At 45.9% G+C, this 16880-nt stretch overlaps 1 protein-coding gene across 2 annotated transcripts in view; it reads right to left on the bottom strand.

Moving 5' to 3' along the window:
* Window positions 1–229: 229 nt before the first annotated feature.
* The window catches only part of GALNT18 (polypeptide N-acetylgalactosaminyltransferase 18), a 1871693-nt gene continuing 1855042 nt past the window's right edge, over window positions 230–16880 (bottom strand). For both annotated transcript variants that reach the window (XM_078680939.1, XM_078680940.1), the window contains exon 11: window positions 230–659. In XM_078680939.1, the coding sequence (XP_078537065.1) occupies window positions 513–659 (147 nt within the window). In that variant the 3' untranslated portion in view covers window positions 230–512. The remainder of the gene's footprint in view (window positions 660–16880) is intronic.

Below are 16880 nucleotides of genomic sequence, written 5' to 3'. Positions count from 1 at the left end.
TATATTAATGTACCATTGAGGAAAAACCAATGTGACTCATTTTTTGCAGAAATGATCCAGATGGTCTAACATTTGGAGAAATATTAGCAAGCTACCGTTGTCTGATGCTCATTAAAAAGTTAATTATAAATGGATGCAAGTAGAGCTAAAAATATTGCCACTTGCCTTGTACTTATAATACTGTTCTCTTCAAAAAAAGTACCTACTTAAATGAAGACAAATACAATGATGAATTATCAATAAAAGTTTATATTAAGCATTATAAATATTACCCCTTATCCCTATTTACATTTGCAAAATAGTATAATATGTTCTACCTTCACCCGTCATTCATCATCTTTCTAAAAACCCGAGGAAAATCTTTCGAAATAAAAATATCTATTTTTTTAGCCCACACACTTGACTGTCCACACTCGCAAAATAAAAAATAAAAACAAAAATACAGCAGGCGACATTGCAACGTTTGCTACACGGTAGCAAAGGAATCAAGTTCTGCGGTGGTTCCTCCAGGACTAGGACGAGAGGCTCCTTAGGACATTGGTGATGCTCCAGTGCTGACCGCTGCATTTCTGTAGCACAAGCTGAAATCCAAACTCATTGTCACCGTTCTCCTGCAACTCCAGGCATCGTTTCGATTTTCTGTTCTGTATTTGTCCTCCCTAGAAAATAAAAAGAAAAAAAACTTAAAACACAATTTATTGAAGTCCTCCTATGAAATAGTCTGTACGTTTTAGTAGCTTCCAATTATACATATAATAATCTATAGGTTCCTGTACCTTTTCTCATGCATTTGAAGTGATTACAAGTGTCACAGTTTACTGCTGTGACAGTACACCGTTGAGAATGTTAAGACTTTGCAGCACTGTGTAAGGTTTTGTGGCTGCCTGATACAATGGTACCTATCATGCATCAGAAGGAGTTCCAGAGAAGACTCAGGGACTGGTTCACCAGGTCAGTGATACATTTCACCCGTGGACGTACAACTACCCTCAGGTTTTGATCTATGACTTTTAGAAATGTAAATACATTCTCACCATTAGCAGTGGCGTCACTAGGGTTGGTGTCACCCGGTGCGGGAAACTCATGGTGACACCCCCTTTTAAATGAAAATACACTATGGAAATTACAGTGTAGGCATAAGGACATCACATATCATTTCACACACTGACAAATCAGAATATACAATGTAATACAGCAATATCTAGCACCATCCCCTAAATGAATATTTAAAAAAAAAACTTTTGACCTAATGTCAGATGTGTCAGTATAAATCTAGTTATACTGAAAACATTGACAGTCTAAACTATCGAATATGCCCACAGTAGTTTAAGGAAGAAAGTCTTGAAAATTTTCAAAAGGCTTCCTCAGAGTACTTAAAGAACACTACAGCACGTCAACACAGAGCATTATATAAGTGCTCAATCTGCGCCTGGGCTGCGCCGCGCCGGGCCCGAGAGGAGACCTGCACCTGGTGTGCCCAGAGAACCAAAGGTGTGTGCGGAGCTGCTGCGGCTGTGTGAGGTGACCTGCGGCCGCGATGTATAATGCTGTGATGAACCGGGTAGAGGCCGGGGACCCTGTGGGACAAGCTGTGCCGGAGGACATGGCTTGTGTGCCCAAGTAAGCAAGGTGCTAAAGCTGGGGGTGTCAGGGGCGGAGTAGGGGCGTAGGTGCTGCACACGGGGCCGGTGCGTGTACGGGACTGGGCAGTGGATGCTGACCTGCTCGATGCTATTGTGGCCTTTCCTTGTGTTCCACTAGGCCCTGCGACGGGAGCGCTGCGCCCTCTTAGAATCCCCACCCCCTCACCACCCAGACGAGCTGCCTTCTGAACGCCGACTGGAGGGCTAGAGTGGTGGATACGACCAGGCGGAGCTGTGGGTGCGCTGAAGCCTTGACTCTGGCTGGGCCCTGGATGGCGCACACTGGGCGTGGTGCTGTGGTCTGGCAGGGAGCGCTGACTGGGGCAACAAGGCTATCGCAAGCTCGTGCTACATGAGGAGATGGCCACAGAGTCTCGCAACGTGCCGACCCTGATTCCCCTTGATCGGTTTGGAGACTCTAGCTCCGCATGACCTAGCCGCCCACTGTTAGTGGTTTCGTCATGATCTCCTCGAGGCAACTTTTGGACGCCTTCTTGGAAACATCAAAAAGCCTAACCCCTTGCCCCTTTCCTTTTAAAGTTTTCTTGCCTTTGATGAAATTTGGAAATCACACCAATCATTGCCCCACTTACCTTTTCTTTAGACTCCACTGTGGTGGTGGCTGGGCCCCTACCAGAGGGGTTCAGCAAATCGCCCAGCAGCACTCCCCTGCCGAGACTGTCTCCACTAAGTCTTAGCGCATGGTGGTGGCACGCGTCAGAGGAGCACAGCGTGGGGGGCTGGCCCAGGGCCGTCATTGGTAGCGCTATAAGCGCTATAAGATTGACGGTCCTGGGAAACACTCTGCTGGTAGGTGGTGCGTGCGTGGTGTCCACAGCACTTCTGTAGTATTTGTTTTTTGGTTCCTCCTGTCCTGATTATAAAGCAGAGCAGAGGCGACGCTGCAGAGCTGTGTTACAGCGTAACCAGATTGGTGTCACCCCATGATGGTATCACCCGGTGTGGTCCGCACCCCCCTAGTGATGCCGCTGACCATTAGGACTTGAAAGCTACACTCACGGCTGCTTTCAGGTGCCTGGTCGGGAATGTCAAGTGACAACTGCTTTTTTATCTCAATGCGAAGTTGTATAGAGTAAAACTTTGCAAACCACTGAGTAACGGCACTTTCTTTTTTTTTTTCCTCCATTTTGCTCCATTTTCCCAGTTTCCCTACTACGCCTTGAGGTGTTCGTCCCAACTTGGAAGGGAAGTAATGCCATCTCTTTGCTGCAGTAAAGCTCTGATCTTTTCCCAGGTCGAAAGAGTTTGGAAATGACAACAAACTCGCAAGTTTAACTGACATCCCAAATTTTCAAGGTAAACTAAATTTTAATCCTCTCGTTCCCCACATTTTGCAAGGGGTTTACTACTGCGCAATTTGATGCAGCCGTGATGGAAAACAACACAGTAGTAAAACCATTTACATCTCCAAGGTATCTTCTTCTGGAGAGCTTTCAGGGGCATATGAGGCAATTTGCAGCTCCAAACATAGGTTTGCATCCTTAGGTGAAACGGACCCTCAATTTTCAACTCATTTAGGGCCAGATGAATGACCAGTGTAAATTGCGACTCACAATTTGCGCTTGCTTGCAAGTTTTTGCGACTCGCAATTTACAATGTACAACAGTATCAGAAACAGAGATTGCGATTCCTAGTGGTGTCGCAAAATGCAAGCCTTATGGAATATTATTGAGGCACTCGCAATTTACGACCCCATTGGGAATGGCTGGCCCTCCCAGGTATGGTGGCCTGCTGGGCTCAGCAGACCATATGTCTGGGACTGCTTTTAAATAAAGCCTTTTTTTTTAATGCATCCCGTTTGCCTTAATGGAAAACGGGATACTTTCAACAAAATAAATAATTAAATGTTTTGTTTCATTTTGTAAGGGCAGGTAGTGGTCCCTGGGACCACTGCCTGCCCCTAAAAATAGTTTCACCTGCATTTGCAAAGGGGAAAGGGTCCTTCCTAATAGTGAGTCGCAAAACACTATTTTGCGAGTTCCAAAATATATGCGACTCGCAAAATAGCATTTGTACATGGCCCTATCAGATATAGCGTTTGCACATACATAATCTCGTCATACATCTGGCCCAACGTTCTGGACTACAAATTGCAAAATGCGAGTGGTATATAATGATAGATCTTACATGTTGCAACCAGCTGCAGTCCGTGCAGGTAACAGCGGTGAGTCGGTGGGGACGCGTGGGGGGATTTCAAGGGACGATGCTGTCAGCATCGTCCCCCAAAATCCCGCCCCCCCCATGCGGCCCCACCGCTGTTACCTGCACGGACCGGGGCTGGTTGCAACAATGTTTTTTATTTCCGACATTTGACTTATCCCTAGTTTGTTTATTCTCTGCGTACTATTCTAATTTTGTGATATGTTTTTTGCAGCTAAAAGGTATCTCTTTATATGCTCTTACTTGATATTCCTTAAATTGCGCAGGCAGTGTAAACAGCAAGCCCACAACTATATACCCATATTTTCACTGTTTCCCCATGGTCTCTGAAGGCCTGGGGGAGGCAAGAGAAGACAGAGTAACTGATCCTTCTGACGTAAGAGTCTTGAAAAATAGTTTAATTTTTCAATGTTTTACATCACAACAGTTCTACAGTAAGGCTTGAGTTTTATTTTATTATGAAAGAGGGAAAGGAAACAACTGCAACAATTGCTCGCAAATTACCAGTAACTATATGATAAAGGCTGCCCGAATTATACTTTTAGGTTCAGAAAAGGGGTTATGTGACAGCAGTAAACAATAATTACTCCACCTCAACCTCTATTACTTCTGTTCTTGCAAAAAATCACAATATCTATGACACACAGTGCCTGATTACGATGTCAGGTGGACTCATGTGCGCCCGACATCGATGCGGTCTCGGGTCCGACCGACCAACCTCCGTTAGGCGGCCCGACACCACCATTACAACACGACCGCACTCCCATTTCCCTATGGGAGCTTGCGCTGCGGCCGCAAACTGGCAGTAGCACATGCTTTCATAGAGAAATGGGGTCCTGGGTAAATCCCTGCACCATGTGGTAGGCGCCTCATGGTGCCTGCCACACGGTGCATGGATTTACAGGCCCCCAACTGGAGCCTGCGGAGACATGGGGGCCTTCTAGGAGCCCTCCCAGTCTCTTTCCGACAGGCTTTTCATGTCAGAAAGCTCGACATGAAAAGCCTGTTGGAAACCAACATCATAATCCTCACTGCGTAAACGCTGTACATAGGGGATAATGAGTGACCTCTGACTGACAGACGGGCTCCTTAAGCACGTCAGAAGCCTGTCGGTCTGACCGGCCAGTTTCAAATCTGACAGCCTTCATCATAATAGGGCTGTCAGATTTGAAACCTACGCTGTGAGTCGGAAAGCCTCCGACCCACATCGTAATAGGCCCCACAATATGGGACATGATTTCATAATACTTAGGCATCCTTTATATCCATTTGTTATATTTTATTTACACCTCAATTAATTAAATGCTGACTAAATACCTCAATATCAAAATTAATTAGCAAAACTGATTCATCATATTGTACCACTAGCTCATAATTTTACTCCTTCACACACTCCTCTGCACTATATTTTAAAGGAAAACAATGAATCTTGAACATCAACAACAGTCCCTAAGACACACTGTACACCATAGTGCTTGGAGTATTCACAAACTGCTGGTCAATCTCCAGTGAACCTAAGAAAAGAAATTGTCAACACATGTTTTAGTGGTTGCTGTTCCCATACATTCACCTTCTTCAGTAAAAGTGCTTTACATTCAACAGGGTTCAGAACTGACTTTATCTACAATACTTTGACAACAATAATTTAACACTAATCTTGTCATAGGTCAAAATTATTATCTTATCAATAATTTTAAAATGAGTCTGTGACCTGGCTACAAGTGATTCCCCCCCAAAAAAACATCAAAAAGTGGTGCCACTCCATCCACGGTGAAAACAAGCATGAGTTTAAACAGAGAGAAAGAAACACTGAATCTATATTCCTACACTGTTTCAATGTAGAATAGACTGCACAGTCTACTGAATTTGGGTGCTCTCTATCTGGACACCAAAAGGAAGCGGTGGGTGACACTTGAACATGTGTTACGATAACTGTATCAAGGATTTGGCCAAAAAGTTTAGAGGCTAAGATGACATTCTAAAAAGTATAAAACAGAAAACTGGTAAATATGGTTTCTCTCTGCCTAGTCAGTAACTAATAGTATTCCTGTTAGGGTTTAATGCCTGATAGATGTTTCACTTTGACACATGAGTATACCTTAGTAGTGTAGATGGCAACTTTGAAGGTGCACATCATTTTTTGAATCAATGCAAATTGTTGATGTTTATCACGGTTCCTATGGAAGTAAGTAAATAGAACAATCTTGCACCTAGTGAATGCATGTGTGAATCGTGATATCCCATGGGCCCTGGGCATCTGAGCCAAGGACACTTTCAGAATTTGACTCTGAATGGTAGGGAGTGAACACAACCTCACAACTCAAAACATGTTCAATTGCGGCAATAAATGTTTACCCAGTCAAATATATTCCTTTATGAGAAAATTAGTATTTAAATACATACACAAAGAAAATATGGCATAAGCAGATAATATGCACTATCTCCTTAGGTCAGTCCTCTAGTGTTTGATAGGCAGGCCCCTGAGTCCTGCTTCTCTAATGGTAGTGGCTAATCCCATTCATGATAGACGACATTCAGTCTCAGTCTCAAGAGTTCCACTCTGACTCTTTCAAAGTCAAAAGTGTTCCAAGACCTAAAGCACAAGTTCGGTTGAGCCCTTCGGCCCTGCAATTTGTTTTACCTGCTCCTGCAATCGTTGTGCTACCAGAGTCCCTAGGAGAATCCTTCCCTTGGTCGTCACAGAGGGCCGTAGCAGATGCGGACAGTGAGTAGCATTCTCGACTTTGAAGGGGCAGCTGCTGGTCATCCACAGCACTTCCTCTGATGACACAATAAGTTCCTCTGATTCTTCTCACATGTAGGGGGATGATCGCTCAGGTTCTGATACTTTAGTCAGGGCTTAGCCGTGCATAGATCACCTCAGCTTCCTTTCTTTTCAAAAGGCAAAACCCCCTCTGGCATACAGGGTCCCTGACTACTCCCTACACGGGCGAGGGCCCGATCGGCACAACAGTTATCCAATCTTCATGGTGGCCACCTCTGGCATAGAAGGCACGGACTTTACTCTGCACAGGGATGCTGGCTGGATCAGCTCAGCAGTAATTAAATCTTCATGGCATCCACCTCTGGCATAGGGGGTCACTGACTTTACTGCACATATGGGCTATGGCCAATCGTCACAGCAGTAATGCAATCTTCATGTCAGGCCCCTCTGGTATACGGGGTCACCGATATTTGCCTGCTCACAGGCAAAAGCCCAATTGCTGCAGCCATGGCTAGCTTCAAAGCGGCCCACAAGGATGATTGTCTGATGGATGCAGCAGTCATCTCAACACCTCAAAGTGGGGATCCTCTTGCAAGGTTCCCCAACAGGACTTCCCTATCTCCAAATGCTCTCCTATTCCTCACAGGGCACACTGAGCTTGTTAAGTAGGTAGGAGATGGAAATCAAGCTTCGTGGGCAGATGGTCTTGGATTTCCCTGTGTTATGGTCCCGCACCCAGCTGGGAGACTGCCAGACCTTAGTTCCCAGTTGGGCCCGGGCAGATGTCTTGCAGAGCTTCTCCTTCTCAACATACAGCTGGATTGGCTGATTGGCAGTTGAATAAATAGGGGGCCTTGAGCTCCCCTTCGTATAGTCCAATTCCAGACACCAAATGTGACTGAGGCCTGATTACGAGTTTGGTGGATAGGATACTCCGTCACAAACGTGATCAATATTCCTCTGACCGATCGGGACACACCCAGGCAGACTGTTTTTTCAGAACCACGATCTTGGCCCTTATCAAGGAGGCCACATCTGTTTCAATATTGCGACCATTGGCAGCTGCAAACAGACTTTTTTTGTGACGAACAACACAGGCTCAACAGAGCTGGCTCGCCCCACGTGCATCACAGGACACGGCTGTAGGACGAACCACCCTCCTTGCCGTCCCATCAACCACGATCGCCCTGAAGAAGTTGCTAAATGAACAAAATGTGTTGGCTGGAACTTTGCATTGTCGGATGACATTGAAAATAAAGGATTGATTTTGATACAACCCAAACAAGTGAACATATTTATTGAACTGACCACCTGGGTAGTGCACCACTCCAAATTTTGGTGTGATCGATATCCCATCCACCCTATTACAAGCTTCACAGGATAAAATGGAATTGTAATACGGCGGATAGGATATCTGTTTGTGACAGAGTAACCCTGTCCGCTAAACGCATAATCAGGCCCTAAGCGTCTGAGTCTATGAAGTTTGTGCTGAAAGTCTGATTCCATTTGAAATCGCCACTCCTCTTTTCTTCCCTTCCTCCATAAAGTAATCTGTCACAGTAACAGCAATTCCAAATCTGATAGCCCCACTCCAAAGGCTATGCGAGTGACTAAATGTTCACACCTGAATGTCAGCCTTAGTGATATATGCAGCAAAGATTTATCCCAGGGCCCCAGCGCTACTCCTTATGATTCTGTTATCAGCCCCATCTCCTCTGTAAGATGTGTGCAGGTCCCTTCCCAGTGACCTCTTGCTGAATCAAAGTGCAATGTGTACCCCACCCAGTTCTCAGCAATGCAGCAATCCACAACTCTTTCTGTGGGAATCCTCTACCTCCTCATGCTCCTCCAGTCAACCCTGGGTCTCCCAAAGAGTACCCACCAGTTTTCCATGTAGTGTACCACTCGCAAGCACACATACATCCAGCACATGCATGTAACCACACACAGACTGCACAGAGCTACATATTGACTTGATGTATGCCCAGGGTGAGTTAATCACTCAACAGTGGAAATTTACATGACTGGGCCTGGAGACCTAACTCCAGTGACAGAGGTAAGAAGGCCTGTTCACTAGTACTGATCACTACAAGGCATGCTATTCCCACTGTACTTGTGCTACTTACTCCTGGTAAATGCAGTAGCATATCAACACCATAAGGGTAGAGCTTTGGGTGCCCCTCCTAGTGCAACAAGACTGCAATCCATGACACAGGAATATGTCATGGCACACCTGCATAATTTATGATCGCCCATGGCAGCTGGGGCACTTAAGACAGAGGTACACATCCGTCACCATGTGAGGGACTTATCCGTCCCTACAACTCCTCCACCGCACAGTGAGAAAACATAAAACACAAGAAATAATAAAAGCAAAAACAAGAAAAATGCAATCAATGGATCAATGAAAACTACTCTCTCCTCTGTAGAGGGGTATTGCCTGCTCTGCTATTTTCCCGCAGTTGCTAGTAAGAGCTCTAGATACTGTTGTTACAACTTCAAGATTACCTTTTCACATAATCAGATATCACTACTGTGCTGGGCGAATATCTTGATAGGATTCATTTTACTTTGAAATCACAATGTCATCATATAAAAATGAAAAAGATTAAATGAGCCCTACCTCCACAGCGAGATAACACCAGAAATGAATGAGGTATTAACCTAGATGCCATAAACAGCCATCCTGGTATTCAGATATCTTTACAAAACTGTTTCAAAGGGCAACATTATGTTAGAGGAGTTTTACCTGGTCTGAAAGCAATACCAAGAAGGCAGGTAATACCCACAACCCATCCCAATGATTACCAAACTAATAATAAGTAAGATGCAGTATGAACACTCAATTCATCGTCCTACAGTGTGCACAAAAATCTCTGTCTGAAATCTAGGAGATTAAAGAAGGAGACAAAGCTGGGATACTTAATTTGCCCTTTGAAACCACTGGGACACACATATTAGTAATGCCCTGATGAAGTTCAGTTGAACGAAACGTGTTGGCTGTCATTTTAAAATTATCTTTGGAATTTGATAAAAAAAGACGTAAGAAATATTCACTCTGGTTGTCAAGACTACACCTACAATGTGATGGGGCTTTTTCTGTTGATTGGTATGAATTTGGGTGCATTCTGATGAAAAGGGTTTTCTTAGTTTCCCATCCATGGCAGCATTACCATTATAAACTGGTGCCGGGTACTCTGTGGACCAATTATAGATAGGGGACAGACTTGGAAGTGTTACATTTGTAACCTGGCTCCAACATACATTGTTTGGTGTGTTTAAATTACACTTATACTCAAGATGTAGTTCAACGTGTGTTCTAGAAAGTTTACATTTACTCTTTATTCACTGTAGAGCTGAGGAATAACTAAAAATAAAAAAAGTGATTTCTTGTTCTTTGAATTGAAGTGAGCAAAACTGCCAAATGGTCCATTACTGCTACTCCAGAGAGAATTTTCACTGTACAATACATGGTATAATAACAAGAACAGCTGAGGAATTGCATGGGGTATCCGCAAAGGTAGCATTTTATTAACAATTTGGACAAAACTTCTAATCTCTAATGTGCATCCTGGCGCTCTTGAAATAAAAAAGTGCTCAGCTGTGGCACCATCGTCACATCAGGGTGAGGTAGGTAATTACCTCCACCACCTTGTTGGAGGATCATCTGTAATATTTCGAGATTCCTGCATGCACAGCAGGGATATCTGCTGTGAAGGGAGCCGCTGCCATGGTGGCTCACTTCGTAGTTGTGTAGTTTGGTGAGTGGGTGACATTATAATAGTGCACGCAGTGAAAAAGGTTTTGTTGCCCAAAAAATCCCAAAGTGTAAGTATGTTTTCTCTGAACAAAATATATAAGGCCCCAACACGCAGTGAGATTTTCCTCAGCATATGGGGACTTTTAGTATTTTTCGTGTTCATGTATGAAGGACACGAGCAGGGAAAATGAGTGGCGTGAGTCAGTCCAGCCCTCAACAGGGAAGGGCAACCATGACTGTGACTCAGTGGTCCTGACAGACTAACTATTACATCAGGGGTTGTCATCAGATAAAGCCAGTTGAGGCTTTTCCGATAGTAAGCACAGCATTTTCACCAGTGCACCATTTTCGCCAACTGTAAATAGAGTGTGGGTATTGCAGGTCTGGTGAGGTGAGAGGACCACCAACCTTCAGAATTTTCCCACTTCGTCAAACCCTAAATAAAGTACAGAGAAGAGACGCAATCATATTAAATATATTGAATATGAGGGACATGATTCCCATATATAGAAATCTTCCTTGACTGCAGTGTCAGTTATTTAACTAGATGACACGCTGAAAAGCAATATGGAGCAATCAATCAAAATGTATGTCTTTCTACAGGATTACAGCAAATAAAGGGAAACGCGGTGTTCTAATGGAAGCTGGGTCACTATTAAACATGCAGAAATTAGAAAAGGGATTTACCCTTTAAGAAATTAAATTGCTTTTCTCCTTTTGAATGTTTCGTTCCTACCCACTCACAGCACATATAACCAGAAACTGCCTAATTAACTCCCACCCTGCCACGTCTGAGTTCATCAAATATCATCCCTGTCATTTGCATTTCTTCTTTTCCTGCATATCAAGAAGATCCTATTCACACCTATACTGCATGCATCCCTCAGTTACTACAAAAAGTACATTACCAAGCCATGGAAATATTCCTGACCTCTTTAGAAGCATGGTTGCCATTAAGAAGCCTCTGACAAGCGTGTCCCTAAGCAGAAATATATTTCATAAACTCTAAATGAAACTCCACTGCACATTCACTGACTGCTTTTTATCTTAGGTTTTAAGATTAAAAGCCTTGGAATCATCTTGAGGTTTGATACTTGAAATCATAGTACAATTAGTGGTCACCACTTCCAGTCTATTCCTTTATCTCATTCATTGACTTCGCCTGATCGTGAATTAGCATCAATTGGAACAACCCTAAACTCCTGAATTGATCATTCTAATTGCCTCAAGCCTTTGCAGAGCATTAGTCAAAGACTAGTACCATGAAAACCACTACAGGTCTCAAACCCGGTCTCCCAAATTGCATCACTTATTGCTCATAAATAACCATGTAAACTTACATGGGAAACATCCTTTACAACACGGGCAGAGCCACATGTGATGTTTCCCCACAAGCTCAATCACACATGACTTAACCACGCATATGGTTAAGGCAATGCCTGGTCTAGATGATGAGATGGACGGGCACAGGATGAAGAAGGATCGGGAGAGGGCTCGGTGAGGTAAGTAGGGCTGAGGTCAGGTTTTCGGGGGGTAGTGATTAAGGGTTGGGGTAGTTTTAGGTCTCAGGTGGGTCAGGGTAGTTTTTAGAGCTCTGGGACGTTGGGGTAGCTTTTAAGGGTATTGGGGTATTTAGGTCTCAGTGGGGATCGTCCAGTGTTTAGGGCTCAGCGGGGTCGGGGAAGTGTTTAGGGCTCAGAGGTCTGGTAGTGTTTAGGGCTCAGGGGGTCGGGGTGGTGTTTAGGGCTCGAGGACTCGGGGTAGTGTTTAGGGCTAATGAGCAGGGTAGTTTTTAGGGCTCAGGGTGGGATGTGATCTTTATCACACATCCCTTTACCAGTCATGCATTTACCACGAAATTGCATGGTAAACGCATGCATGGTAATGGCATGGGTGGTAAAGGAATGCGTGGTTCAGAAGCATTGGTGGTTGGGACTGCGTGGTAGAGGCACGTGTGATATAGCAATGCGTGCCACTGTCATTCGAACAACTTAAATCCTGTGCCTCATCCATAAATTCACTCCCACAGAATTCAAAGAACAACAAAATAACACTACATCCACGAATGTATCAAAAACATACACCCAGAACTTATTCCAAAACCATCTTACCCAGTTAACGATATGCTGAATTTGTCATTGTAATCCTTACGGTGGTGCCTGAGAAGGCACCACCCTTATTGTAGGGATTATATTCCGATGGCTGTGCCGATGGGCTCCTTGAGCCCATCGGAACAGCAGTGGTCGGTCTCTCTGCATGGTGCTTCCGACCGCCACATGATAATGCATTGGGCGGAACGCAGAGGCAGATGTCAGTTGGATTGCAATCATGCCCGTAGGGTTTTGCGCGGGAAGGTGTTTTATCTATTTGTTGCAGGTTTCATTTTACTGGACGTTTCTAAGGGAAGTCAGACATCACTTTTTTTTAAGGGAATCTGAATTCGGTTTTTATAAACAACATTTTTATAAATAGATGACCCTTTGTGCCCTTTGGAGACGCTGTGGGTAACTGCTTGTTGCTTGCCCCCCCCTTCCTACCTTTACTGCTCGCCGCTCCCGCTCCGCGGGAGCCGCTTCGTGGGAGGACCCACCAACGCGTTCTGCTGCCTGGCTGCCGAGCTACCTGTTTTCTTCATCTGTGGGGCTGAGATAGGCTGCAGGGGAGTAGCGCGGCAGGGACTCACTATCCCAGGAGTCCCTGCTTGACCACGCCACATCCGGTCAGCGCCCCTCTGCGTGCCCCGCCCACCACCACCCTACACAAACATTACAGAGCCAGCCTCGCCGAGCGGGACGCGAGCGGGACGCCCGGGGAGAAGCCCGGGCAAAGGGCGGGCCGTCTGTGGCCGTCCGGGGCAGGAGGAGGCAGGGCAGGGCCACATCTCTGTCATCCATCCCCGAGTTCGGGCGGGCCTCTGCGGCTCACTAGGGTTGTTGCCCCTCATCATGTCAACCCGCTCAGGTAAATTACTTAGGAGTGAGTGCGAAAGGGAAGTAGCCGGTGGGAGCCCAGTAATTGGAACTATGGACCGTTTTATAACTAGAGTGGCGGCAGTCATAGACAAGGAAATTGCTATTTCCGAACGCCGTCTCTCCGAGGTCTATCTTCCCTCTAGACGCTCATCCTTGGGGGCCATAGCACAGGCATTGACACCGGCTTGTGAGCGAGACCAAATTGGCCCCCATGTTGTTGTCCCGGGTTGCCTTATTGACCCCCCTTCGCTGCCTGAAATAGGGCAAAATATGGACAGGTTGGAGCATTTGGCCACGCTTCCTCCTAGTTGCGTTGAGAAGGAGGATGGCTCAACCGCACTACCTTTACCTTTACCTGTAACGCCTATGCCCCCAAATAAAGGTACGACCCAGTCACTATTACCAATTCCGTCCATCCCCATCACAGTAAATCCAGATGGGGCGCCATTGGTGAACAACCCAAGTAAGCAAAAGAAAAGGGCAAAAAGTAAAAAGTCAGCCAATTCTAATAAGAAGAGGCAGGTGAGTCAGGCAGCGTTCTATAAACAAACAAAAAAGCCTTCTGACCAGGGCGGGAATAATGCAATGGGGCTGGTCCCTGAGGATAATGCTGAGGTGGAAGGGGATGTTGTAGCCTCACAAATGGGTTTAAATAACTGCACGCCCTGCAGTAAGATCATTGATAATGCCCCCACAGTTATCGTCCCCATGACTATTTATTCCATTCTGGAGAGGGTAAATAGTCTCTTGATGCCCTTGCTGACTCAGGTTAAGGGCTTGGGAGCTAGAATAGACAAACTGGAGCAATCAACCCTAGATGGGTTTTACTCACTTAAAACTACTTTCAAACAGCTAAAAAAAGTGAGTAATGGCCAGGATATAGGCCTAGAGGGGAGTGCGCCTCAGGTGGCTCTTCTAGTTTCCTCGTCACCACAGGCAGACTCTAATTCCCCAATTAGGTCAAATAAGACTGATCCTAGCAGAGTGCGAGCCCAAGTCCCTAAAATTCCTACCCCACCTGTAGCGGGGCCTCAATCTAAGGGAATGACAACGCCCACAGGGGTTGCGAAAACTACACCTAAGCAAACTCCACAAATCCAGCCCTTGGCAAGTAAAGGTAAAGCTAAAGATAGCCAAACACTTGGCAAACAAGATAAAACTAAGGGATCAGTGTCAGGAATGGTTGCCAAAACTACCCCTTTAACTACAACCCCAGCTGTTACCACAGTGGTCCGTCCGAATTTACGACGGCAGATCCCACCCATAAACCTCCCACCAGATTGTCAACCTTTTGTTGCAGTACCGGTAAATGTTCCCCCACTGAAGGATGGACAGTTGGAAAACCATCAGTCACTTAAAAATAAGTGCATCCACTGGCTAAAGTCAAACAAGCCTATTTCGACTGGTGTGGATGGGTTTATTTTAAGTGTCCGCAGAATAGGGTGGATAGGGCAAGGGAAAAAAACACAGGAGGGGGATTGTGTATTAATAAACTTCCAAGATTCCAGAGTAGTGAGCTCCATCTGTGGCCCTATAAAAAGCATGGACTCACAAGGGGTAAAAGTAGTGGACTTAACCTTCTTCTACCCCAGGCAAATTGCCATGTTGCCTTGGGAGGGGCCTAGTACTTTTGGCTTTTGCCAAAATTGGGACCCACGAAGGGCTGGGGGTCCTGGTGCCAACGGGTTGAACCCACGGGGCCCAGGGAGCTGTTGACTGCAGGAGGGCGAAACGAGGGAAATTGCAGATACAGATATGGTATCAGTTAATAGAATAGGCCCCATGATAGGGTCACTTTCACGACCAGCACCTCCCTTGTCAGTAAACGACAGTGGGTCGGTAGTCTCTCCGCCGACCGCTCTTGACTGTAATTTGCAAGTTCCTTCTGTGAGGTCTCCGGCCAGTAGTGTTCTCGCGACCGGCGACACACCGGCTGTGATGGACCAGGTCTTTAAGGTTCTCAGCTGGAATATCGCAGGGATCGCAAGAAAGTTGGCCCTTCCAGACTGGACTGCCTTGGTGGATGAGCATTCCTTATGCATTTTTCAAGAGACCTGGAGTTTGGAGCCGGTACATAGGGTGGGATTTTCTTCCCACTCTGTGCCTGCCCTATCCTCTGAATCAGGGAGAGGACGCCCTTCGGGTGGCCTGCTCATATGGGTAGCAGCTTCCCTAGACTGCAGAATAGAGGAGCCTCAGACAGGTTCCCCGGACATTCAAAATATTATTCTAAGAGAGACTAGGGGACGAATTATATTGAATGTCTACAATGTGTACTCTAGAGGAACTAAGGGCGGGAGGAAGTCCTCTGTATTAACTCTCCTGGAGTCCCTTTTGAACATAACCCCACACAAGTCGTGTATCCTGGTCGCGGGAGACATGAACTGCACGTTCGAGCCCCTAGGCTCGGATGTTGCCCTAGACCAGGACGAGGAGGATGCTAGGTTAGGGATCCCAGTTTTAGAGATTCCCCCCATCAGGAGATGGACAGAAGTGGCGCTACAACTACACTCCCTGACCCTCGAATTAAATCTAAGAGCAGTGAACGGAAGGACAACTTCAGATAGGGTGGGGGCTCATACATTCAATAGACCAGGACACACCTCTAGAATAGACTATATCTTACTAGAGGTGTGTCTCTGGAGCCAAGCGAAGGATATGATTGTGGTCCCAACGATTGATAATGACCACAATCTACTTTCCTTAACCATGGCCCAGTGGTGGGGTTGTCGTAAAAAGGGTCTCCTCAATCCTGCAGTAGCTCCCCCTGACGAATCTGTGGTTTCTCTCTGTGGTAGACGCCTAAAATGGGCTAAACTGGTCCTGTCCGAGGAAAAAGTTGGAGAAATCCTAACCCTTTTAAATCAAGCTGAGTCAAATCTGGGGTCTCTCCCGATAGGGGTGGGTATGGCTAGTGGGGTCTTTGTCTCTTTAGTAGAGGCTTTGACCAATATGTTTACTATCCCCTCTTGTAAGTTAGGAAACAAACGGGGAAAAAAGCTAGGTACTGGTTGGTACACGCAAACATGTAGGGTACACAAAACAATGCTCGTAGAGGCAGTGAAACATAAATCCCATAGTGCTATACTGGAAGCAAGGAAGGCTTACAATAGATCCCTTAAAAATGCTAGGATGGAGTGGGAAGAGAAATTTTGGGAGGACCTACTCCTTGCTAGCAAAAGTAAAGACTCAAGGGGCTTTTGGAACCTTGTAGGCTCCCGGAATAGGCCCGAGGAAACTATGAGACCCTGCAATATTCCCCCTCAAAGCTGGGTAAATCATTTTGGGGCTTTATATCTCCCGGCGGATGGGGAACTAAGCGACAGGGCGATCTTCCCAGTGGTATCTGGACCCCATTCCTATAATCTCTTTACACCTTTAGAGATCGAAAAAGTAATAGGGTGGGTAGCCCCCCTCAAGGCAGCAGGCCCAGATGGTCTACCGGGGGATCTTATGCGGGCAAATCCAGTGGCATGGGGAAGGGTTATTGCAGCACTCCTCAATGACATTATGATGGGAGGGCCAGTGCCCGATTCCTGGAAGGGGGCGGTGGTGGTCCCGATTTACAAAAAAGGATGTAGAGAAATCCCGGGAAACTA

Source organism: Lissotriton helveticus, chromosome 3_1 (genome assembly GCF_964261635.1).
Source record: "Lissotriton helveticus chromosome 3_1, aLisHel1.1, whole genome shotgun sequence".
Lineage (NCBI taxonomy): Eukaryota > Metazoa > Chordata > Amphibia > Caudata > Salamandridae > Lissotriton > Lissotriton helveticus.
This window is presented reverse-complemented; position numbering and strand designations above follow the sequence as displayed.